Below are 24994 nucleotides of genomic sequence, written 5' to 3'. Positions count from 1 at the left end.
TTTTTAACACATGCTGGCAGCAGCGTAGCTCAGCAGCACATCAGCTGAGAACAGAAGTGTGACCAAATAACCTCAGGTACACTGAGCGTCCTCCTCCCATGACAAGGCTGTGATTTGAACAGCCACAAGAGCTCAGATGTGTGTTCACAATGCTGCGAGGCAGGCGTGCTCCAGAACAAGAAATACATGTTTTGCTCCGTAAGTTCAGGCATTTAAATCTCCTCTCACTGCCCTGGAAGCACAGATTGATGTGTGTTGAGCCTGATGTGCCAAAGCCGAAGCAAGAGATGGCAGGTGATGGTGGCTGAGTTGCTTTGGTGTTGGGTCCAATTGCCATAAAGCAGCTGAGCTATCACTGCATGCTCCAGAAACTTCGTGGGTGATACTCTGGTTTCTTACCTTGGCATGCCATAGCTGCACCAGCAGCATCTGTCTGGGCAGCAAGGCACATACATAGCTCGGGACCCTACCCTGAGGCAAGCTGGGACACGCAGAGCATTTTGTGAAAACTCAAAATACCATTTGCTGTGCTATGTATTGAGGTACCTCTGCATCACCCATCTCAGTACTGCCCCAAGACCAGAAATGGGGTGGGCTTATGCTAGTGGCAGAGGTCTGAACCATCACTCTTGGGAGGTTTACGTGCTGTCTCCAGAGCACATGTGGGGTGCCCTGCATGAACACAGCTCCCCACTGCCCACAGATAAGCTTTTCTCCACTTTCCTGTGAAATGAGGAGAGATTGTCCCTGCCCAAGTAATTCATGTGATCCCTCTGTGGCTGCTTCCATCACCGAGTGCTCCAGGAGAGGAGAGAGCAAGCTACAGTCTGGGTAAGTTACTCTGGAGTCCTCTAAAATGATGATGATTGATTGTTTCCATCGTGCACTACTTGAGCTCAGTCTTACATACACAGGGTTGTGTCAGGAGCTTCACCTTCTCATTTTCTCTTCCTGCTGATCCAGGGTTTTTTTCCCAGGCCAGTGGTTCATAACCCCAAGTTCAACATGTCAGAGTGGAGCCCGGACCCAGTAAGGCCGGTGTGTGGGAATAACACAAGGGCTGTCTTGTATAATCTCCTGCAACCTTCAGGCACCAGCCCTGCTGAAGCACTGACACAGCAGCTGTTACTGAAATCCTCCTAAGCAGGATAACGAAGGGAGAGTTGACCTGCTGCAAAAACAGTAATTACACCAATACATTTGTTCTATTGCAGCCAAGGCTGGCAGCAGCTTCCTCAGTGCCTGGGCGGTTGTGTGCACAGCTGAGGCTTGGGGAGCAGCAGAGCTGTGATGGTGGGACTCTGCTGTGGAGCGGCAGGAGCAGAGCTGCAGGAGGTCCAGCGTGGAGGTGCGAGCCCATTAAATCTAATAAGACACTCGTCATCGTGGTAAGATCTCAAGAGCTCAAGTCTATTTGTTCTTTGGTCGCTCTTCAGCCTTGAAATCCCATAACAGCTCTGGTAAGGTGTTCCTCATTGCTCCTGAGGATGGCTTTGGAAGCTGCCCAAAGCAGCTGGCCGAGCTGATACTGGAAATTTCATTTGACTCAGCATCTCTGAGCTGCTTTCTTTCCAAAACATCATACCTTTCACCCAAAATGTCTTGTCTTCAACCTCTGCTATCAAGAGGGCTTTGTCATTTCACATCTATGCAAAGGATGTGGCCCTTTTGTGTCTACTTGCTGCTTTGGCAGAGACTTGTCTACTTCCAAACAGCTCTCTCTTGTGACAGGTATGGCCTAGAGCAGTTTACTCCTGGCATTTTTGATGTGGTTCAGACCATTGAAGGAGTTGAACATGGCAGATGCTGCAATGGGGATGCAGGCAAAAGAGGGAGAACATCCCTGCCCCATCTCAGTGGGTCATTCACCTCTAGGTATTTCACATACACAATTCATTTCTCAAGAGTTTCCTCTTGAACAGCAAAAGCCATACGCATGAGGTATTTTAATTCCACTTGAACTGACAGTTTCAGCTCTTTAAGCCACCTTCTGTGCTGATAAATCACTCCCATGTGACAGCTTCTCACAGCAACACGAAGATGTGTTGGCCACCACTTCCAGGCACACCAGGACCCACTCCAGGTCTGGTGTTCTTCAAGCTTTGTGTTCAGGGAAGTTTAAACTTGTGGAGATGACAGGACCAGCCCATTCTCTGTCAGCTTGTTGAACCAAAACCCACCTTGAAGCCTACCTGGCTCATCTGTAACCAGCAAGGTTTCCAGTGAGGGTTCCTGCTTCAAGGAAGCCTCATACATGCTGCGCACCCAGGCACAGAGTAGGTGTTGAGAATGGGGACAGAGCCCTTGCCCTGACACAGGCAAGGGCTGCTCCCACAGAACAGAAATGGGGCTTGGCTGTGTGGAACTTCCCCAACCTCTCCCAACAGGACCAGCAGGAGCCTTGACTGCAATCCACCAGCTGTGAGAAGAGTCACTTTGGAAAGACGGAGGAAGAGAAGAGGTCAGGGCAGGAAACCCAAGGTGCTGGCTGCGCCCAGTCCCTGTCCTGCCTGCTGTGAGAGCACAGGGCTCCAGACTTGGGTTGCTCAAGGGTCTGGTGTCTCAGGTACCCTCAGCACTAAACAGTTTCTCTTCCACCTTTTCCCTACCAACACCAGACTCATTTTTCCTCCCCATCCCACGCAATTACCCTTTATTTTACACCAGGCTGTCACAAACCCACCTAAAGACTTCATGTATTTCAACACAAAGCAGCCACTAAGTGAAGCAATGTAATTTATTTGACATTATACCAGACACGGGTGCTCCAGATCCAGACTTGACCTTAAAACAATTTAAAATCCTGGATATGCTGCATTGGCAGTGTCAGAGTTACCTGCCCGAGAGCTAAACGTGTCCATGCCAGCTACTCAGAGAATTAACTACAGGAGAAGTTGAGCTAGTGAAGCACTGTCAGTCCATGGCAACTGTGAACTCGCTTCCATTGTTGGGGTGCTGGAAGAGATGACAAGGCTGTTGGACGACGGCACAAGTGTTTCAGTATAAAGCAGCTCTCAGTTACTCACAGCAGTGTCTTATTACAACAACAAGGGATGTGGATTTAAGCAATGTTTTTCTCAATTAATGGGCAGCCCCAGCCAAGGGGCTAGGGAGTGCTCCCACTTCCTCTTAATGAACAAGGCACCACAATACAACATAGCTCCTGATGACAACAAGTGTAAAGAAACAAACAACAGCCGCCTCACACCATGGGCTGAACATCATAAATTGGGCAGCACTGTCCCAACTGGTAGAACCTGCCCAGACACCTGCAGAACCCACCCAGAGCCACACACACCTGAAGATGGGACACAGCCCTGTAACAACACCCTACAGCCGGCGTTATTCCCAGCTCATGGCTTCAGCTGTGCAGACCCCGTCTTTCAAACCACTTCACTCCATTTGACAAATGTTGACGAACACCAGAAGCAGTGGACAGTATGTACTGCTGGCAAATACATCCACAGCCATCATCCCTACCAGGTTCTGCTACAGCTGGGAGACTGTGCTGTCCCCCCCCGCATGCAAGAGCTGTAGTTTAGATGAAGTCCATAGTTTAAAATGCACAAAGATGAGATGAACGTGAGCAGTGCTGGAAAATCCAAAGAAAACTTTCTCCTCTGAGCTGTCTCCCCAGAAACAGCTTTTGAAAGGAGACAGAGGTGCTGCATCTGTACACGTATTTATTAGGCTATCACATGAGGCAGTCAAGTTGAAGTAACGCACATCATTACACACCTTATATTTACATCATCATCTCCACAACTTTTTTTATATGCATCACAAAAACAATCACCCCTTTCGCTCTCATCACAGACATGGAGGCAGTAGACCCTGTAACCTCAGAACAACTGGAATTATCAGAAATCAAATGAAAGCTGTTTTCAGGGAAACATGCATTTATTGTGAAGCATTCCCAATGAAAATCAACATCTTTTAAAATGTGTTTATTGAAAAAAACATCTGTGTACAAAAGTGTTTGTGTAACTTTTATTCTCAAGACAAACCCCACTGACGCTGCATTCCCGGCCTGTACATATTCCTCCTGTACAGGAAGTCTGAGCCTCAGGAACCAACCTCCTGCCATGGGTTGTATTGGTCTTTATTTCATATTTTCAATTAGAAAAGTCAGAGGTGTGGGTGGAAGAGGTAAGTGAAAGCAGGGCGCTTCAGCAGTTGACATCAGCGTTTGTATGATGGCAGCCTCCTTCAGACACCACAACAGAGCACCAGCAGCTGCCGTAAAACGGACAAGTACAGCATTTTCACAGTACATTTCCTCGTCTGTCGAGTCATTATCTTAACTCACATTACCGATGGATGGCTCAGCACCGTAAGCGACCAGCTAGCTATTTAGATGCCTACAACGCAGGTAACAGCAGAGAAGGAACATCACATCACAGTACAGTGCAAATGATTTGCAAGAGTTTGCCCAGTGAGAACAAATCTGAAGTCAAGTTGCTTCCTACAGAGCACTGGAGCTGGAACACCCAAGCAAGAAGCAGACTGCGACCAGGCCAGTTGGTCTTGTACGTAAGTCTAGTGATGAGTCTGCTGATGACACTAACACCACAAACAGGAAGAACAAGCTACATGACTTACTGATGGGTTTGGAATAGATCAGGAAACTGTCAAGAAAGAAGCAACTGCCCTTTTGTCTAGCCATATGGGAAAGCTGTGCCTGGAAAATGAGGACAAGAACAGCAAAACCAGCTGTGTGGTCTTCCCAGAACAAGCTTTAGGCACCCAAGGAGCATCTTTACTTTTACACTTTAGCTCTGCAATGCAACAGAGTCCATGATGAAACTCACTTTTGCTACCTGTTGGTGGGCTGATTGCCCATCAAAGCCACAGGAACCCAACCCCAACCCAGCAGCCACGCTCACTGAGGTGCCCCTCATCAACACAGCACAGCAGGAGCTGACACCTCATCTCACTGCATCTGCTCATCAGCAGATGTGATGTTAAACTATCTTTCACCACTAAAGTATTTAACATCTCCCCCTTTGGGCAAGCCTCCAAGGCCAAGCTGGCTTGTGTTGGTCTTCAAGAAGGAAGTGAGGGACATGCACACCACGAGCTTTCCCTTTGCACTGAAAATGGAACACTCCACCTTCACATTGCAGGACCAATGCAATAAAAAAGAACTCCTACTGGAAACCATGTGTTGATCCCCCCCTCCGACTCCCTTTCCCTATTAAATAAGCAATCCATATGCTCCAGAGTGCCTATTCTGATTCACAGCTGCTAAGCTTCAATTTGCATAGTTTAAATGTTTCTGTTACCCACCGCATAAAACACAGATTTGACATTACAAGGTAGAGCTTCTGTCTGACTATTTAACTCCTCTTTTCAGACAACAAAACAGATCCTCTATTCCTTGTCAGTGTTCCAACACAAATTCACTCAGAAAACAGTTAAGGACAATGATAATTAAAAAACCCCAAAACATACTCCTACACCATTAGTACCCAACTGCTCAGATAAGTAACACCGAACCAATCATAGTCAAGGCCCCATGTACTCTGTGGCAAGATTACAAGAAGAAAAAACGAGTTAAAAGTTTGATATGCAGAATGAACAGCATACATGCCACAGCTTTCAGAAGGATATGTTCCTAAGTTCGTGTCTCCAAAACGTACCCGTTTGTCACACAGAGAACACAGCTTGCTCGCAGCAGCAACAGGAGGGAGCTGTGAATCAGCAGCTGGGGGTGGGATACAGTCAGGGCTTTTGGCACTCACAGGAAGATGAGGCTTTTGGCTAGAGAAAAGGGCATTTCTCTGCCTTTGAACAAAGCTGTACTCCACTCTGAGGAACAGGATGAGACACGAGTTTCTCGTTCCCCACCAACAAAACAAAACAAAACAGGGATAAACCCAACTTTCCTGGATGCACGTTAGAATGTTCAGCAGTGAAATCCGACTGATGCTCTGGCAATCAGTAAGTGCCATTGCCAATACCTTGTTTCGAAAAATGGGGCCATTTAGACTTCAAAATTAGTTTCAAGCCATCTTCCTACATGATAGAGGAAGACAATGCAGGATTTATTTGTACTTTGAAACAACTGCACCCATGTGTTACATTCTTGTATGAAAGCAGTAAATGTGCAGCCCAAGTCCACAGCTGGAGTGGACTCCGTGGCAACTCCACATCTGAGACAGCACAGGGCCCTGAATATAATTCAGTCGTACAGAAAACAGAACTACCATTTTGTATGTTCAAACTCATAATGATAAACTGAACATTAACAGCAAAATTCCCAGGGCTCAGCCCCAGCTGCAGTCAAACTAACCTCAAACATTATCCCTATATTCAACTCTTGACTGATAGTTACCAAGAATACAAAAACATTCCTTATAAAGGACTCGCATGTCAAATTCAAGGAGACATCTGCAGTCTGAAGTCCCTCTAATGCTGGGTCATGTTGCCTTCCCCACTCACTTCTGGAGAAGCTTCCCTTCTGCCAGCACCTGAGCTAGCATTAAAGTATCTTTGCTACTAAGTGCAAGGATGGAGGGCAAAACCCAGTAGCCAACATCTATACGTAAGGGAGAAAGGGAAGATGAGTGTTTTGCAGTAGAGAAGAAAATGAGGTAACTTCATGACAGAAGTAAAACGTAACAGCATTATTTCAGAGGTGATCATGCTCACCTAAGAATCATTTCCTCTTCCCCCCCCTTCCCCTTTCCCTGGCTTCCTTTATCTCTTTACATACTGTTGGAAAAACCCGCTGTCCTTCGGAGACTAATCGTAGCAAAAGACTCATTCAGAACTGGTAAGTTTTATGTCCCCAAGAACGACTTCCAAGTTCTTTCTTTTGATAAACAGCAGTGAAGAACAAGGGAAAGTAGTCAGCAATTTACAATTACCACCAGGGTAAAACAAAAAACAGTATTGATGGGATCAAGTTCTTAGCCTGTATAACAGAAAAGACAGCAACTTGAGATTAACACAAGTGGCATTCTGCCACAGTTTCCTACTGTCCCTGGTTTTCACCTACCAAACCAGCTGAGCAGTAGCAGTTCTTGTTAAAAAAATAAATAAATATAAGGAAAGACGAAAACAACTCACTTCCTTTGGCATCATTGCAAATGATTTACATTAACTCAAGAAAATTGATCACTGACTACATCTTAAAAAGTAATATGTATAAAGACTAAGCAAATGCATTTAGTATTGCACTGATATGAGTTCAAGGTATTTACTGTCTGTGCCCTGAAATATTTTAGGTTTGGACACACTGGACAGAGCAGTACAGGGAACATCCCTGAACTAGCTACGTCTCTACAGCTGGTTTTTGTTCCTCTACCACTATGCTCTAGATATTTAGCAGGTACAATTATGTTCCTATTTCCTCTACTATAATTTATAAACAGAGTGTCTATGAAGCATGAAACTATTTCAACTTGTACTTCATAGCTCCAGAAAACCCCCAGACATGTATTTCCCCACCCCATTAATCCACAGTTTAGGAGAAAAAAACAAGTGTGGAAAAGATAACTTATACAGTACTCCATCACCCACAAGCCCCACTCAGGATTTCTCTGAACTTCCTTGTCAGATATACTCTTAAAACTTAGCGTCATATTCACAAAGACATTACAGCTCTCTTTAAACAAATGTACTAGTGTTTGAAGTTGCAAAACTAATAATTTTCAAGCTTTCGCACTCAGGATGAAATGTTATTTTAATACGAACAAAAAGACTGACTGTATGTACAAGCCAAGGTAAGACTTCAGTTCTCATTTATCAGAAACATCAATCCAAAAGAAAGCTAAACCAAGAACACACTTCTACTTCTATGTGCATTTGAAGTATGTACAGAAAAACACCAACACAGCCTCCATGTGTCAAGTAGAGAAAAACACAAGCAATGATGAATTTTAAAGTACCTGGTAAGCAATCCTTAAATCGAAGTCCAAAATAAAGCTAGAAAACTGCTGCACAAAACAGCTGATTGCATCATATCAAGTACTTAAAGAAAATATTCTTTAATTCTTGGTACACTAGAGAACCAGAGTTTTCCTCCTTCAGACCCAGTGAAATAATTTTATCCAGAATGTACTGAAGAACATTTTATATCTATTTCAGAAAAAAAAAAAAAAAAAAAAAGAAGAAAGAAAACCAGCTCCATCTTTTTGTGCTATATTGAGGCATACTCCTTATGACAGCGTGTGGAAAACATGATGGATGGAAATCATTATTGATAATTCAAAATGTGTTTTTAAATGGGAGCCTAGACTACTGTAAATGGCACACATAATAACCAGAGATGATGAAACATGATCTAGTGAGGATTTTCAGCTGTAAGGGAGAGGAGAATCGGGTTTCCCAATTAATCAGCTAGAAAGAAACCAGATCTGAATAGGTCACCATTTGGAACTTTGGGTAAGTCTTCAAAGTCTTTCAGGAAAAAAAAAAGTTACAAGAACAATCAAGTATTTCAATGGTGCTCTCTTCAGCGACCCTACCTAATATGTCTATTAAGTACAAGCATGCAAATATAGGTCAATCCACAGGCACATAGGATCCATGTTAAAAACAGTAAGATAGCTGTGATGAGTGGCACCAACAATTCTGATGACTAACACTCAAAAATGTTGCTTTCTGAATTACTAAATCGAAATCCTGAAGCAAGTTCCTGCTAGTCTTCGTCACACTGCTAAACACTAAAGTAGGCATGGTTTTTTTCCCATTATCTTAGCTGAGCTCAAAGAATTTTTACAATATTTAGTAAGAAAAAAAATTAAAGTATTTCCCCTTTTTAAATTTACACAGACGTTTAATTAGCTTTATTTACAGAGCGTTTTTTTCAGTCTCCAATAGTGCCTAGATAGCATCATCAGGTAAGAGTGCCAGTTTTAAAAGAGAATCTATATAGAATCCTAAAAATAACAGATGGTGATGCTCCTCCAGAAGGGGCAAGCTGGACTACTGAAGCAGCTCTCTCTACATGGCTCAGTTACTCAGGAGTAATTCTGTTGCAGTCTCTACATCCCATGATTTTGAAGACAAGGCCACTATTACTGCATTCTGCAATGAGAAAAAAAAAGAGGCAATATTTTCAGTGTGTAAACCTGCAGCTCTGAGAAGTGGAAAAGTTCACATATTAATCAGAACACATTAGTTTACCATTTGTTAAATCCTAACAGTTTACCGAAAAACTGCTTCAAAAGGCAGATGTAGCTCACAAGATTATTAATAATGTTGTATTTTAAAATTCTGATTCTTACAAATAATTAGCAAAGCAATGATTAGACCTACAAAGGGTCATGGATATGGCAAGACTACTTCAGTATACTAATGACTCCCTGTATTTAAACACATGTAATTGCTCTGCCTCTACTGAAAAAATACGTAAGTTATATATACTTACCCTATCAAAGCCCATAGCACAAAGGTTTTCTATTTTTTTGGTGTATTCTGGACTAGAAACTGGTGCTCCAGCATACACATGTGCCCAAAGTCGAGCTGTCTGTTTAAACATTTCTGGATTTTGTTTGTACTACACAAAAGAGAAAGGGGAGGAGAAGGGGAAAGTTAAATCAACTCAGCAATCCAACCAAAAAGCAAGATGATATGGCAGATTCCAATCCATCATTCTTTCTACAACATCGTCAGCAGTGCTTCACACTGATGATACTGCTAGTTCAGAAATGAAATTTGGAGGTGAGGTTTACACATAGAGTAAACCTAGGCAAGCAGTTCATTTAATGCATTTGGCTTTAGGTTAAATTACACACTATGGGTGTTCTATATGTATAAGCACATACTGCTCTCAACTGCACTGATGAAAAGTAGCTATGTTTAGCACAGCTACTGAAAATTTATATTCAGTGTGTAGAGCAAAAATTATCCCTATGTTAATATCTCCTGAATGTACATATGCATACTACTCTAAAGTATTCTGTAATCACTTCAAATCCGCCTGGTTTTATACACTGCAAGTAGGTCTGCTGGTTTTCCATCAGGACTGGCGTTTTACTACCAGGCCTCCTCCTGAAAGTAAGTATATTGTATGTGCCAAAAGAAGGGCTGAAAAACAGGTGAGCATGTGCAAAAAAAGCCAGGAAGCTGTCTTTTTATGTAAGCTATTAATTACTGGAAAAAAACATCATGCAGGGGATGTAAAACTATCTTACAACAATCTCATCTAATGTTTTCTAATAAGCAACAGAATGAGCTTTATCACACAGTTTTCAGAACTTGAAAGCCAAGAAAGTGGGTCATCTGTCATAAATTGTACTCAAATATGATTCTATGATTCTGCATGTAATATCAAGTTCAAGGGGGTTTTATATTAAAAAACCCCCAAACCTCTTTCCCTTATTCATTAAAAAGTAGGTATTCCCATCTTTGGAGAAATAATAAATTCTAGCTCTAAATAATAAACCAAGGCATTAAGAATAACATTATTTAAATATATAAATGCATTTTAAAGACAGAAATGTGGCTGATTATCATTCTAAGCATTTTATTCATACATGAAAACAATCTTTTAATCTATAAAGCACTGTCAAAGTGAATACAATACTTTTACTGCTGTACTTTTTAACTTTACCTCTCCTAAGCAACACACATCAACTACACTGCTTTGTGTGCTTTGTCCACCTCCCACTCATTCTGCTCCACATGAGGTAATTTGTATATTTACTATCTGGCTATTAGCATTAAAACAAACATGGGAGACAATCTACTGTTGGAAATAACTCGCTGTGTTGTAAGTACAGTGGTCTGTAATACATGTCTTTGGGTGTAATGAGTAGAAAAGAGGAAAGATTAAGTTACGCATTAGTAGCATCCTCAAGTACTATGTTCTGCTCTTAAGAGATCTTCCCCCAATTATTTTTTTTTATATGTGTTTGAGAACACTGCCAAGCCTAGAAAGCAACTAACTGAAGTGCGAAGGATTAGTCATAACTGCATAACTGCATTTTATTCAGAACCAGCTTTCAGTGTCCTATAAATAAAATTCCTTTACTTAGGTATCCGTAAATACTCTAGCTTCTCACTGAATTGAGAAAAGCCTAAAGGCATCTCTTACTGATGTCTCTGTGTCAGGAATCTGAGGCAGTCAATGCTGCTGTACTTAAAAAAAACAGCAACCAGTTGAAGTAGTTCGACAATGGATAGCTGGTGTCTGAAAATACTGCCATTATTCCAACAGGAGTTCTCCATTGGATTCAGCTCAAGATCTTGTAGAACACTACCATTTACCTGGACAGCCTTGCAGTCTAACACATAGTTTAGTAAATAAACATAATGAAAAATGAGTGTGGAGGATAACAAGAATAATCTTGTGAATATCTGGGTTTGGAGAAAAAACCCCAACCAACAAAAACCCCACAAAAACTAAAGACGACCCCAGCACCAAATAAAACACATGAAGGAACTGGGTGTTTACCACCAAATTTCTCAAAGATGTTATAATCACTTTTTATTTACACAGACATGCTTGTAAGTCAAAGCCAAGCCCCAGCAGAGTTTCCATGCAGGTAACTACAGGGAACAGAAGAAACTGAATCCTCCTCATATCAGCCAGGCCACAGTCCCACTGGACACATCCCCACAAGCACCTGAAAGGCAGCCTGGAAAATTGCTCTTCTGAATCTAGGAAGTTTCATGAAGTTTTCTGCCTGAGAAAACACTCCAGCCCAAAAGCTTCTACAAGTCTGTTACGATTCCCACACAAAATTCTACCACTGGGCCAGAATGGGAAACACTATTCTTGTTCTTTGAGAGAAGGAAAAAGTGAGTTTGTTTAATAAAGAGAGGCTGACAGCATGGGCACGCATCTGGCAAGAAAAAACAGTGCAGGGACATGCCTGGTGGCCTCAATGGCCTCTGCAACAATCCTCCCTGCACAGAGGAATTCAGTCTGACAGAACTGTTCAGGGACATTGGTTCAGAGCAGCCTTAGAAGTACTGCAGAATCCCACAAGCAAACCTTCTGCACTACTGAGCACAGTAGTAGCAAACAACTCTCCCCACCCAGTGGTGCAAAGGGCAACCTCTGATCTCCAAGTTTCCCTCCAAATCCTGTCAGGTTTGATAAACTGCTAATTTATCATCCTATATAGATTTTAGAGGGAAGGAGTGCAGACTTTGTCACCCTGACTTACAGCAGATACAGATGAGACTGATGCTGGAAGAACCTTGTAACTGCTTTGTTTTTTCATTACTGAAGTACACCCTACTACCAGTTGCTGAGGAAGCCAGCAACTCTCAGTTCTCGGTTCCTCAGAGTAGAAAGGAAAAACAACACACATACTTGGAACTTTGTTGAAAATTGTCAGACTATTAAGTTATGGAATGACTGTTCCCATCTTTCAACAACACTCCAAATAGAATGACATCATTCCTGGTATAGCATCAGATCCAACTGATATTTTATTGGTATTTATAAGTTATTGCTACTGTCTGAAAAGTAACAAGCCTTGTCGATTATAGAATTCTACTAATACAAATTCAACCAGTGACAAACAGTTATCCCAAGTACTTACAAAGGCAAAAATACACAGAATGCTTCATTCAGATAAACTGCTCCTCAGGATTAAATGCAACAGTAATTCATCTGAAGTCACTACTCATAAAATTGTCATTAAATAAAATGCTCAGCAATATTCATATTCATGGGAAGAGGAGCTACAAGCCAAGCCATATTCAATGAACCCTGTCAAGTTAAAACTCTAAACCAATACAAATTGCTTTTCTTATACTAGAAGCCTTAGATTTTAAAAGCCAGGTTATACTGGAAGTCATTTTACTATGCTGTTATCTTCTGACATTCCTGACAAGCTAAGTAACTCACACTTACTGTAAGGCAACTTTTCAATAAATTCTTTAAAAATCTTCATCTCCTGCAAGGTTTAGGACCTAATCTGAGTTAGCAAAGGTTACAGAAGTGTTACAAATTCACAGTCAACTGAGAATCTTACCTGGTTTGCCACTACTGCATCTTGTGGATCATCTGGTTCTGCAGCTGCCAACAATGCTTGCAGCGATAACAACACCGTTCTTAGAGTCATTGCTGCTGCCCTAAAATTAAATATTTGAAAATGACTTTATCAAATCCCATGCCTGTACTCACCTTTGCTGCTGTACTAGTATCATAGAAGGTATGAGGACATGTACAAATTTGATGTCTAAGAATCGTAATTTTAAACTGTTGCAGTTTATAGTTATTAGAATACCATTCTATATATTTAAGTAGGGTTTTAAATGTGGACTTTCTTTTTAATATTGCTTTCTTAAGCTTTTGGAAAATAAAGTTCTTGACCTGCAGATTTGACCATGCCCACTGAACAGAATTCAATGCATTTGAAAAAAAAAAATGCCACTTTGAAGTTTGTGTCATCCTTCATTACTACCAGTAACAGCACCCAGTGTAAGGTCTAGGTACGGAGCTGGTAGCCCCTGTGTGCTCCCTCTGCTGGCACCCTGCATAGCAAACCAGCATACACAGAACTAGTGACCTGTATTTTAAATACTTGTAACAGATTAGGAATTTTATATGTTAGGTATCTTTAGCATTGCACCAGTTTTAATATGACATTTTGCAATAAAATGTGAACAATTTACATATTGAATTAATACTATAGTAATAGTATTAATTCACTTATTAATAGGTCTGGGTATTAGAGAATATGCAATTGAAAATACTAATCTCAGCTTCCTCTCATTTCAACCTGACATGACTGTCAGAAGCAGGAAAACATTCTGTAGTCATGATGGTGATGTAAAGTCACTCTTTTGCCCCTGTGAAAGACCACTGTCGAAGGTAGCACAGGTCTAGAGTCAGAGCTTCTATGGTTCTAAGTTCTTATAATTAATCTTGATCTCAAAGCATAGTTAGAATAAGAGACCTCAATAATTTAGTAAGAGAAAACCAAGTATGTTCATAAACATCAATAAACACTCAGAAAAGTATGAAATGGTTACACATTGTAAATTTAGTTAGAAATTAGAAAGTTGTAACTTTCTAAATACACAGTTAAGTTTTGATCATGAATATCTCTGATCTACCATTTCACCATGGCACACACTGGAAACCAAACAAGGACCCCACAGAATCTGTGGAAGTTCAGTATTTCAGCTGATTTGAAGTGTTAAGCAGGCTCTTAATTGCTGTGGCAAAGACAGATGCTCAAACCAATACACAAAACTGCTTACTCTCCATAAGAACTAGTAGAAAGGTAAATGAGGGAGAATGTGCCATCTTGGATTTGAGTCAAATGTCAGAGGCAAGTTGTGAAACACAGGCATCCAATTTCTTACAGACAAACTGCTCCATTTTCAATCAACAGAAAATAGTTTCTTCTTTTCAAAAGACTAAAAGTAAATGCAGACAGTCTGTTAGAAGAGTCTGACCTGACAGTCCAGATACTTAGGAAACAGCTTGCAAATCTATTTCCAGTCTCAGACTTCAGAAATTTATGTATTTTCCTTCCACTACTTGGGCACCAATATTGAGGTATTCCAGCAGAGTACACCAATGAACAGTGAACAGATGCTGGTAAAATTCTTGATGCACATTTGTAACACCCAAATATTATATTCCTAGATCACAGAATTATAGAATGGGTTGAGTTGGAAGGGACCTTTCATGATCATGTAGTTCCCACCCCCCTACAATGGGCAGGGACACCTTCCACTAGAGCAGGTTGCTTAAAGCCCCATCCAACCTGGCCTTGAACACTGCCAGGGATGGGGCACCCACAGCTTCTCTGGGCAACCTGTGCCAGTGCCTCACAACCCTCACAGTAAACAACTTTTTCCTAGTATCTCATCTACATCTACCCTTTTTCAGTTTAAAGCTACTACCCCATGTCCCACAGCTACATGTCCCTGTAAAAAGTCTCTCTCCAGATTTCTTGTAGGCCCTCTTTAGGTACTGGAAGCTGCTCTAAGATCTCCCCTAAGCCTTCTCTTCTCCAAACTAAACAATCCCAACTCTCTCAGCCTGTTTTCATAGAGAAGTGCTCCAGCCCTTTGGTCAACTTTGTTGCTTACATTTACAGCCCTCCTGCTATGTCACAAGCCATTCAAACAGCATTCTTCCATTATTGTTTCTAATTCTAGAAGATTTTTCCTAGAAACTCTTTTTTTTTTATCTTGATAATCATCACTGAACTTTCACAGTACAGTGCTCTACATGAAAACGCAAGTGAGAAACATCCCAAGTGACTGAGATTTTAATTAGCACATATTGTCTCATTCCAACTGCTGCATCAGCTTGAAGTCCCTCAAGCTGAACTTTGCAGACTTGTGCTTTTAGATCTGGATTCTGACAAATCACAACCCCCTTACAACATATCATTATCTTTTTCCAATGCTACTCCTTAGTAACTAAACTTTTATTTTCTTCCCAGAATTTCAGATTCTCTTCCAGTTAAATTTAAGCACTTCAGGTTCCAAGCCGAATGCTTCTTCCAGGCCAAAGAACATTTCTTTAAATTACAAAGCTGGGGATTAACTAGTAAGATTATATTTAATCTGATAAAGAACACCTGGTTACTGAAACAAGTCCTCAGTAGTATTACAAGAGCCCAGCTAACATAGTAAACTCAAGAGTACAAAGCATCATGGTTGAGTTGGAAACACACCCCAAAAAACCTCAGTGGAAGAGCACAGAAATATTTTTGCTTTACCTATGCTATTTTACTGTTGCTATTTCCTGTTCTTTGTTATGTCTACTTGTTTACACTCTTGAAATTAATCTATTCAATGTACACATTGATTACTTCATTCACAGTGCTATCTGCACTTTATTTAGAAATATTTATTTAGAAATAAATCAATGTAATGCAACAGGTTGACTATTCCAGCATTCAGATGTTACTGAACGCTGCATCTTTCAGACTTTACTATGCTTGAATGGATGCAACTGTTTTTATTTTTATGCAGTGACTTTCAGGAACTACCATATCCACACACTATAAAACCTAAAGTCTTTTTTCCCAGTTAAAGATTTTAATTACACTATTTAGTGTATTTAAAAAAAAACAGATTTAACATGAAGTATCTATCAACTGTAACCGATACTAAAGTTACTTTCATCAAATGAAAGCTGTTCTGCATTTGCCTTTACAGAAATCCTTCTATTTTAGAGACACCTGAAAATATTGCCATTATTTCAAGTAGAGAAGACACGAAAGGGGTCATGGCCAGTTGTGCCACTTTTACATGCAATTTACTTCCATTCACACCATACCTTCTAGGACTGGAAAGTATACCTTGGTGAGCAGGAAGCATTACTAAGGACCAAAGGTGCCATGGATGCCCAGAACAAGGACATCTCTGTTCTGCTATTCCTGTGCCAGCCATCTCTGGCTTTCAAGACTGCTAGGTCCCTTCAGTCTTTCCTCATTTGTTATGTTTGCAGATTTTTATATAAAGCATACTGAGACTTGAACTTCTGTTCTGACATTCCAATTTCAAAGTAATAAAAATAAATACCTCATCCATTTGGATATACAGATGGATACATGCTCAGAGAACTCCAACTCTGAAGTAGTAACTTCATAGACAAGACTAGTTTAGCTACATATGAAAAAAGCTTTAAAAAATGTAGCTTACAACTTATTTTCAAGTCTCATGTCTCAAAACGGCTTTCACATCTCACGCATATGAAAGTCTTCATTAGACATAAACGTTTAAAGAAGCATCCTTAAAAGAAAACCTGTTTTTTACATTTTTTTTTACATTTATAGAAAACCTGTAACTGCTTCAGCTGCTGTTTGTATTAAAAAGAAGAAATTAAAGTTTAAAGTTTATCATTAATGGTAAAGACAATCCGATGTATTTTGTGTAATTATTGTATACTCATGGAACATTTTCTATGTTTAGGACACCCATTAGCTTTCCTGATCAAAGTAAGAAAGAAAGGCTTGTTCTTTTCTATGGAGCTTAGTCTTAATTTTTCAGACATAAATTAAAATTCTCAGAAGAAACTGGAGGGGTATCTAAAAATAGATTCTCATTTCCCAAGTACCTTAAGAAGCTATTCTTCCTTCCCATTACTTTCTTTTGACAAAATAAAGTGAATGGAGATGACTGCCCAGAACTACATTTACAGACACTCATAAGGTAGGACCTGTTCTTCATCAGCAAAGAGCACAATCAATTCTCTTCATCAATTCTGGAGGAAAATCTATGCCAACAGTGGCACAAAACTAGAAAACCAAACACACGCCACACAGCATCCCCACAAGCTAGAGAAGAATGTGCTGCAAAGAAAGCTGCATTTTCCTTAAAACAAACTTCCAGTGGAAAGATAGAGGTCTTCTGCATTTTCCAGTGCTTGTCAAGGGTTTATTTTTCCAGAATAGAATCCTGAAAAAAACCAAAAAGATTTCCAACTCTTCTTACGTTTGAAGTTTACTTCTAGGCGTGGGTTTATGAGCAACATCTCATGGAGTTCAAGCAATCCTCTTCGCTAACTCAAGCTAGCTGCGGACTTGGATCTTAGGGGTTTTTTTCTCTCCTCTGTGCCAAAGGCAAGGTCTTGTATCATTCCTGACAGACTTCTGTCTAATCTGTTCTTAACTGGAGCCTCACAAGTTTCTTGAAAAATCTATTTTAATACTTCACCATTGGTATTCTTGGTATTCTGCACGCTAAAACGGCTTTCCAGTCTTTCATTATATGTCATATTCACTTAGATCATATTTGCTTTTTACTTTATTCTGGATTTTTTCCTATGGTTCCCATCTTTCTTGGAATACAATGCTCAAAGTGGTTACATTGCTCCAATGGAAGCCTGACCAATAGTAAATAAAATACTAGGCAACTGACATCATGAGTTTTGCAGGCAGAACTTCCTACATCGCGGCATCCTATTTGCCTTGCATGTTACATTACATTGCCTTTGTCTTATGACATTACTGGTTCCTGCTTTCTCCTAAAGTTTCCAATAACCCTTGACTTCTATTCCCATCCCAAAATGTTGCTTAGCTACTGTGTAGGCTTGCAAGTTTGACATCTTCAAAATGGGAGGAAAGGCCAGCAACATCTACCAGTGAGATGCAGAGCTCACTACACGGAAGCACTGTCCCTACGAGAACATATATGTTGGTCACTTACAATTTTTTTTTTTTTTTTTTTTTTTTTTAGGTATTATCTTGGGGCACTTCCATTAAAAAAGAGCACCCCTAGTTTGGTGAATATAGTGATATTAAAAAGCACAGCAAGCCAGCTGTGCCCAGCATGCCTGAGGTAAGATATCTCTTACCTTTTGATGAGCTGAAAGAGTCCTAAGAGGATTATGAAACACCTCCAGTTTTTCTTCTTCATTTTTAAAGGGTAAGTAATTTTCCATTTAGGAAGTTTTTACTTATGCTCTGTACATTCCTCTCTGGACACAATCTCTCAGTTACTCCGAGAGGTAACCCAGCAGAACACAGGAACAGCTGCAGCCATCAGACTGCTGCCCTGCTCTGTCAACCAAACATGGCTACTGGTTTATTTTTATTATTTTTTTAAAAAATAATCTGCTGTATTTACTTCATTTGTGAAATAACTAAATTGGTTAATCCAAGAAAAAAGCTCTGGGAACTTGTACCAGGGGCTTATGGAATCTGGAAGGAGGGAGGAAATGAATACAGCCTTTGAGTGGAAACCCATTGTATAGCCACTATTTACAGGAGAAATACAAGACTGGGCACCCATTAAGGAAAGAAAAAAAAGAGAATAATAGAATAGCTTTGACATAATGCAAGGGGGAAAAGCCTGCCCCCTTGCTGAACAGTTCCCTCAAACAATGTTAATATTCTCTGCACTTTTCTCAGAGCTGTAAGGAGGCTCAATGCTCCTCAAACACTCTGAACAAAATACAGCAGTTTTAGGTGTCACAATACATAAATGAGTCCAAGATAATGATTACTATGAGCTGGCTGTTGCTTATGTATCTATTAAAACTTCAGTAGAGCCACTATGAAAAAGAAATATTCTGATTATTCACTTTTATTTCAACTGTCAAACCCACAACAGCCAAGAGGTTTTTGTAGCCATACAGCCAGCCACAACACATTCACTTGATAATCACTGCTCAAAGGATTTATGCAGAGCAGCTTTCAAGTAATTTAGCTATCAGGTTTCAATGAACAGTATTAGATACATTTTATATTTGAGAATAAAACACTGAGATAGAATACTAGCCTAGAAGACAAATGGAGGCCACAGTAAGTGAAATCATAAAACAAAACTCGTATCAGACCAGAACAGTATTCCTTTTACAAAATCATACGCCTATTTTAATTCTACCAGCAAATGGTAGCTGCTTCGCAAAGAAACTGGTGTAACAGGTATTTACAAACCTAAACATGATCAAAATCCACGGCTGCAAAGAATTTCAGCATCAAGCATATACTGTGGAGAAAGGATTTCATTAAACTCATTAAAAATAATTTAAAGACAATACTTCGCAAACTGGTAACACCTCCTGCCAACATGCAGAATACCTCAACTATGCTCAACAGAAAATCATTATCGTGGGATAGGTGAGTAGCAAACGGACTTCTTTTAAGTATACAAACACATTAAAGTCTTTCTATTCACCATATATAAATGAGTATTTTATCAGTTTATTGACTCTAAGAAACCCTACTAAGTCCCATAGGCCCAAATTGTCCTCCAACTCCCACTGACCTTACTGAAAAACACAGCTATGCACTGGAATTTGAGACTTACATTTCAACACTATAACAGAGCAGCATTATTCAGTTAAGAGCATTACAAGTCAGTGAAGTGACACTTCAGAAACAGAGCTTGTTACTAACAGATTTGGCAAGACAGACTATGGAACTAAATATATTTTCTAGAACACAGCCATCAGAGTATTTTGGAATTTCGTTTGTCCCATTTACCTTTGAATACCTGCAAAATCAATTAAATATGAAATTATCAAGGTTAGGCAGTTGTTGCTTGAATGTGTTTGCTTTCTAATTGATCTATCATTTTATTCAAACCACTGTTCTACTTATACATGCAGAAATCTTAAACATGGTGACATGGCCATTTCTCAGTTTAAATAACTAAAACAGCATATACTGAAGAACATCAAGCAATTAATTTTAACAATACTAACCATTTATATGGCTTAGGAAGTTTTAGGAAGCTACTCAGAATGAAGTCTTCTCTATCACAATACTGAAATCCTTCAAACAAGAAAGGATGGACGTAGCCACAATTTTCCTCTATTCCAAAGGACCAGAGGCCTTGACAAGCACTTTAACAATGCTCAAGTAATTTTCATTTACAATTCCATGATTAAGAAATAAAACTTAGAAAGAGCACCATTAGAAAATTGAGGGATCACTACGTTAAGAATTACAGAATTAAGCCTCCTCCTATAATACATTAAGAATTAAGAAATACACCTCCTCTTTGCCAAGTTCTGTGAAATTCTTTTCTTAGTGCGTCCAAGTGAAGAAAGTGCTTCAAAGGAAGAGTTTAAAAATACACACATGGCATAATATTGGTGCTCCCTGTGCTAGCCAGTTCAAATATACAGAAGGCAAGTTCTTGCTCCATTACTCCTATTTTGTCTACATCTCAGTGAAAGAAGATTAATGTCTTTTGTGGTTTAGTTTCCCTTCCCTCTGCACCCATCAGGCAGAACTGAAACACAGATTAAGTTTTCTGTGCAAGACCTAGCTTTCAAAGACTACAAGAACACAAGTCAAATCCTCTCTCCTGTTCTTCCTTTCCAAATCTCAAGTTTTGACAAGGAAAAAAAAAGAAAAAAAAGAAAAATCAGATGAAGCTCGTGATTAGAGGTCTTTGTTGCCCTTTGGTATTTTGAGCTTGATCAGCCACTGAAAAGGCCAGAAACTTTCCTCTTAAAGCTATTAACTCCAGTTTTAGTTTAAGACTGAATTTTGTGAGACTGTTTCAAGTCACAACATTTGGCAATTCTGAAAGGACAACAGAAGACCTGTTCCAGGGCTGGAAACCAAAATGTCTCCCGAATTCCACTCCTTTGCTACATAAGCAAGATAATCCATTCTTCTCCGCAGAAAACACTAATTAGGGAATGCATTAAAGTAACATGAATATAATAAGAAAATGTGAAAGAAAAAAAAAGTCATTACTTCAGTTTTAATTCAGAATCTGATAAATAAGCTAAATAAGCGTGACTTCTGCTATGGACTGCCGTTCCTCAAAACTTCTAGGGAAAAATGTTAGATAAGTGTTGGTTTTGAGAAATGTGATGTTTAGGGGCCTCAATATGGAAAGATTAGCCTTGGAGGTACATGCTAAAAGTCACAAACCTTGATACTATGAGTAAATCATACAGACAGTGCATAAAGGAGTACCAAAAGATTGGAGAAAAAAACCCCAAACCAAACCCTGAGCTTAAAAACGTTGGATAAATTCTTCATAGGAGAATATTAATGACAGTGAGGGGGAGTTCCATGTTAACCACCTCTGCTTTTAGAAATAATGGATTTTGCCTCCCCATATGCAATAAAAATAAAAAAATCCCAGCACACAACCCAACCACACAACCTCATGCCCATTCACCCTCAGCTCATTCATGCCCATCTCGTTTAGAGTTCAATCCCTCAGGAAACTGTAACTTGCACAGCTAATGAGTCATTAATCTCCAGTATAATTGCAGGTTGGTATGAATAACTAAGTGCAGGCACTGGCTTTACTGATAGGAAAATTATACCATGTACCACAGCACTTATGTTGAAAGATTCTACTGTCTCAAAGAATATCAAGTGCTCTGAGACCGTAAGAAGATACGTAGTTCCAGAAATGAAAAAGACAACATGATCATTATTTCATTTTAGTAATTTACAGTATCCTGTGCCACATGATTTGCATAATCTTCTCACTCTGTAGAAGATGAATACACCAGATGCGTAACCTGCAAGACCTCAACTCAAGCTTTCTGCTCTTTCAAACCCAACTGACTTCTGCTTGGCCAATAGCAGTCTTGATGAAGTTGTTGACTACAAACATTTGAAGCTTGTATGGATTAGGTATTATCTGCTGGGGAATTACAGTCCTATTCTTTTAGGGCAGACATGGAGGAAAATAAAAAAGCTTATTCCATTCATGTTAGGTATCATGTCTATCATACAACTGGTGCATATAATCTTCAAACTAGATGAAATGTATTATTGGAAAAACAAATGAACAATGAGTTCAGCTGTTACAGGCTGGACACTTACAGGTCTATGCCACAGATGTGGGCCACTAACACTTTTTCAGTAATATTAATCAAAAGTCAGCAACTAAAAAGCAAACAGTTTACAGAGGTGCAAATCATCAATATTATGAATGATGAGACAGATGAGCACAGTCAGTCTTCTCCCTTTCCAATTGCTGACCTGTTACCTTTTATACTCCCAGACTTACTTCATACATTGTTTTAGCTCTATCAGAACTAATTTTTATTTGGAAGTAGAAGTCAAGAGTGAAGAAAAGCACTTGGGTTTTTTTCTGCTTACACTTCAGGAGGCTGAAAGGACAAAATTTAGAAGGCAACAGATAGTTCTTTTCCATTAACAAATGCGAACCAAAAATTTTAAGACCTACAAACCCACTCAAAACAATGAAACATTCACCATAATCCTCGTATAGAATTTTTTGGAAAAGCTCTCTATGCATATAGTATCTACTTGGTGCTTTCCAAATTACCACCCAATCTTTTCATTCACATCTTTTCAACTTACGCTTCTGTACTGAAATATTGTGAGCTTTAAGGACATCTCAAATTACAAATGCAAAGTGAAAAGCAACATGAGCTGTTGCTGCCTATCCAGGACATCAGTGTATCTGATTCTGCACATTTAAATCCATATGGAATCTTACCATTGATCTTTCAGAATATCCAAACAAATGGCTCCAGTGACTGAGCTAATGTTAGGATGCCATATTTTGGTGATAAACCGCACCTAGAAGATAATTTTTAAAAACAAAACCAGTTATTAAATGCCATATGTTAAATAAACATTTTAAATAATATGATAAAAGAAATACTAATTTAGGAAATATCAAGCTGAAACCAGAACTTAAGACGTGATACCACTTATTTCAGGAGGCTTCAAGTAAGTTTTAATATTTCTAACAAAATAGCCATTTGTTAGACAGAACCCTGCTTTACTCAAAAACAGAACTCAACTGAGGACACCGAACTCATCCCTAACTGCCTTCCCATGCACTGTCGTGTGTGCATTCCCCTGCATCACACAAAGCCCAATTCCTCGGTGGATGCTACTACTTCTACAACCATCCAGTCTCATTACCTATATACAGAAAGCTTTCCAAGAAACTAGAACTTAACTAGATTACAATTATTTTTCTTAACTGTTGACAGAATCTAGTCCCAGCATGCATTCATTGATCCTGTCCATGTTTTTACACTAAAATAAAGTGTTTTCATGCTCACAAAGCACTAATAAAATCAGTTTGGGGTGGGGTTTTTTTTCGTTTGTTTGGGGGTCTATTTGTTTGAGTTATGGTATTTTATTTTTTTAAAGATGCTAAGAAAGTCAAAAGCAACATTTACTTCTGAAAGTCTCAAACCCCAAAGCTGTCCCCTGAAAGGATTATATATATGCCTTTAGAAATTTCTCCTTCATTTTCTTCAAAACCTTTATTTCAGGTTGCACTTTAAATACCTTCTAGTGACTCTGACCTGTCTCTTTCTCATCTCTACCTCCTCACCCCAAATTCTTTTTACAAGTACCTTTCAACTTTGCCTCTGATCTGCAAGCAAATCAGTAGAGAACACATTATTTTTCAGACACTACAGCAAAAGACTATACATACAGAACTATAGAAACATCAGTGCAGTCATGGTGTATAAATAGGTAAGACCATAACAGTTTTGCTTTCCAGGACAGAAAATAAGAGATCATGTCAGCTGAGCCACCTAAATCACTTTGAAAATGTAAAAAGCCATGTAAACACTAGGTAATTTCTCACAATGAATGACTGCAAACAATGGCTGTCAAAGCACATTCTGAACGAGATAAACAAATCTTTTAGATGAAAGGCAGGGCTAGACCCAAGCAAAAAGGCCACCCATTCAAGACTACAGATTCCAGAATAAGCGCTACTATGCTACAGTGCACTGAGCTTCTAACAGCTGCCTATAAACTTTGGAAATGGAAGCCAGCAAGCCCTGAAGCAGCAATTTAAAACCATGGTACATAGACCCATCTTTTCAGCGTCTACGAACCATTTCAGCTCTCCTTATTTTAGCTCTCTACAGAACACATGCAGATGAAAACAACTGAAACCAGCACACATTTCATTAAGATTTTCTGTGTCTTTCACTCCAGCCTCAAGGAAATCATTCAAAGGACAAAAGCCAAGGAGCTACAGGCACCTCTCCCTTCCTCTTTTCCCCAGTTCCCTCCCAGTATTACACATCAAGGCGAAAATTATCAAGATCTAGAACACATTCTTCGTTCAAAGACACCTTTCAGACAAACAGAAAAACATTCAAGAAGCTGAGTCAGATAACTCAGGAGTCTGCCTGTATGTCAGAAGCCACTGAAAAAAGAACTAAATCAGGGCACAGAAATGCAGTTACAGCTGCACATGGCTGGGGAGAACACTTATTCAGATTGATCCATTTAGGAGGGAAGTGGAATCACAAATTTAAAGTTCTGAAAAGATATAGTAAAGTTGAAAGGGCAGGAAATCGCAAAAAAATATGAGTTACTTTACCACACTTATCTCTGTCTCTCATCCACGTTTTACGCACTACCTCAATCAAGTTGCAGTAAGACCACTGTATTTCTCTATTGGGTCTTCAAGTCACACAACCGTACACCTCACTATTTAATTATTACTAGAAAGTGGACGGGTTAGACCCAAGACTCTACTAAATATACCTTATGGAGCCCAAGAAATTAAAAGAACCAATAATTATTTATTACAGCATTTCTTCAAAGATGGGAGTGAGGGGAGAGAGGGAGAGGAGGGATCACCATACTCTCTACATCAAGTAAAACTATATGAAAAC

The 24994-nt window shown here is 39.6% G+C and overlaps 1 protein-coding gene across 3 annotated transcripts in view; it reads right to left on the bottom strand.

The window, feature by feature from the left end:
* Positions 1 to 6702: 6702 nt before the first annotated feature.
* The window catches only part of UBE2K (ubiquitin conjugating enzyme E2 K), a gene marked incomplete at its 5' end in the record, with an annotated part of 41372 nt that continues 23080 nt past the window's right edge, over positions 6703 to 24994 (bottom strand). For 2 of the 3 annotated variants that reach the window (XM_080630314.1, XM_080630316.1), the window contains 4 exons: positions 6703 to 9036; positions 9380 to 9508; positions 12942 to 13041; positions 22831 to 22913. In XM_080630314.1, the coding sequence (XP_080486440.1) occupies positions 8962 to 9036; positions 9380 to 9508; positions 12942 to 13041; positions 22831 to 22913 (387 nt within the window). In that variant the 3' untranslated portion in view covers positions 6703 to 8961. The remainder of the gene's footprint in view (positions 9037 to 9379; positions 9509 to 12941; positions 13042 to 22830; positions 22914 to 24994) is intronic. The other variant, XM_080630315.1, reaches the window with a different exon arrangement.

The sequence above is a fragment of the Psittacula echo genome (assembly GCF_963264785.1).
Source record: "Psittacula echo genome assembly, chromosome: 1".
Lineage (NCBI taxonomy): Eukaryota > Metazoa > Chordata > Aves > Psittaciformes > Psittacidae > Psittacula > Psittacula echo.
Note: the sequence above shows the minus strand (reverse complement) of the source record. Positions and strands in the feature narration are given on the sequence as shown.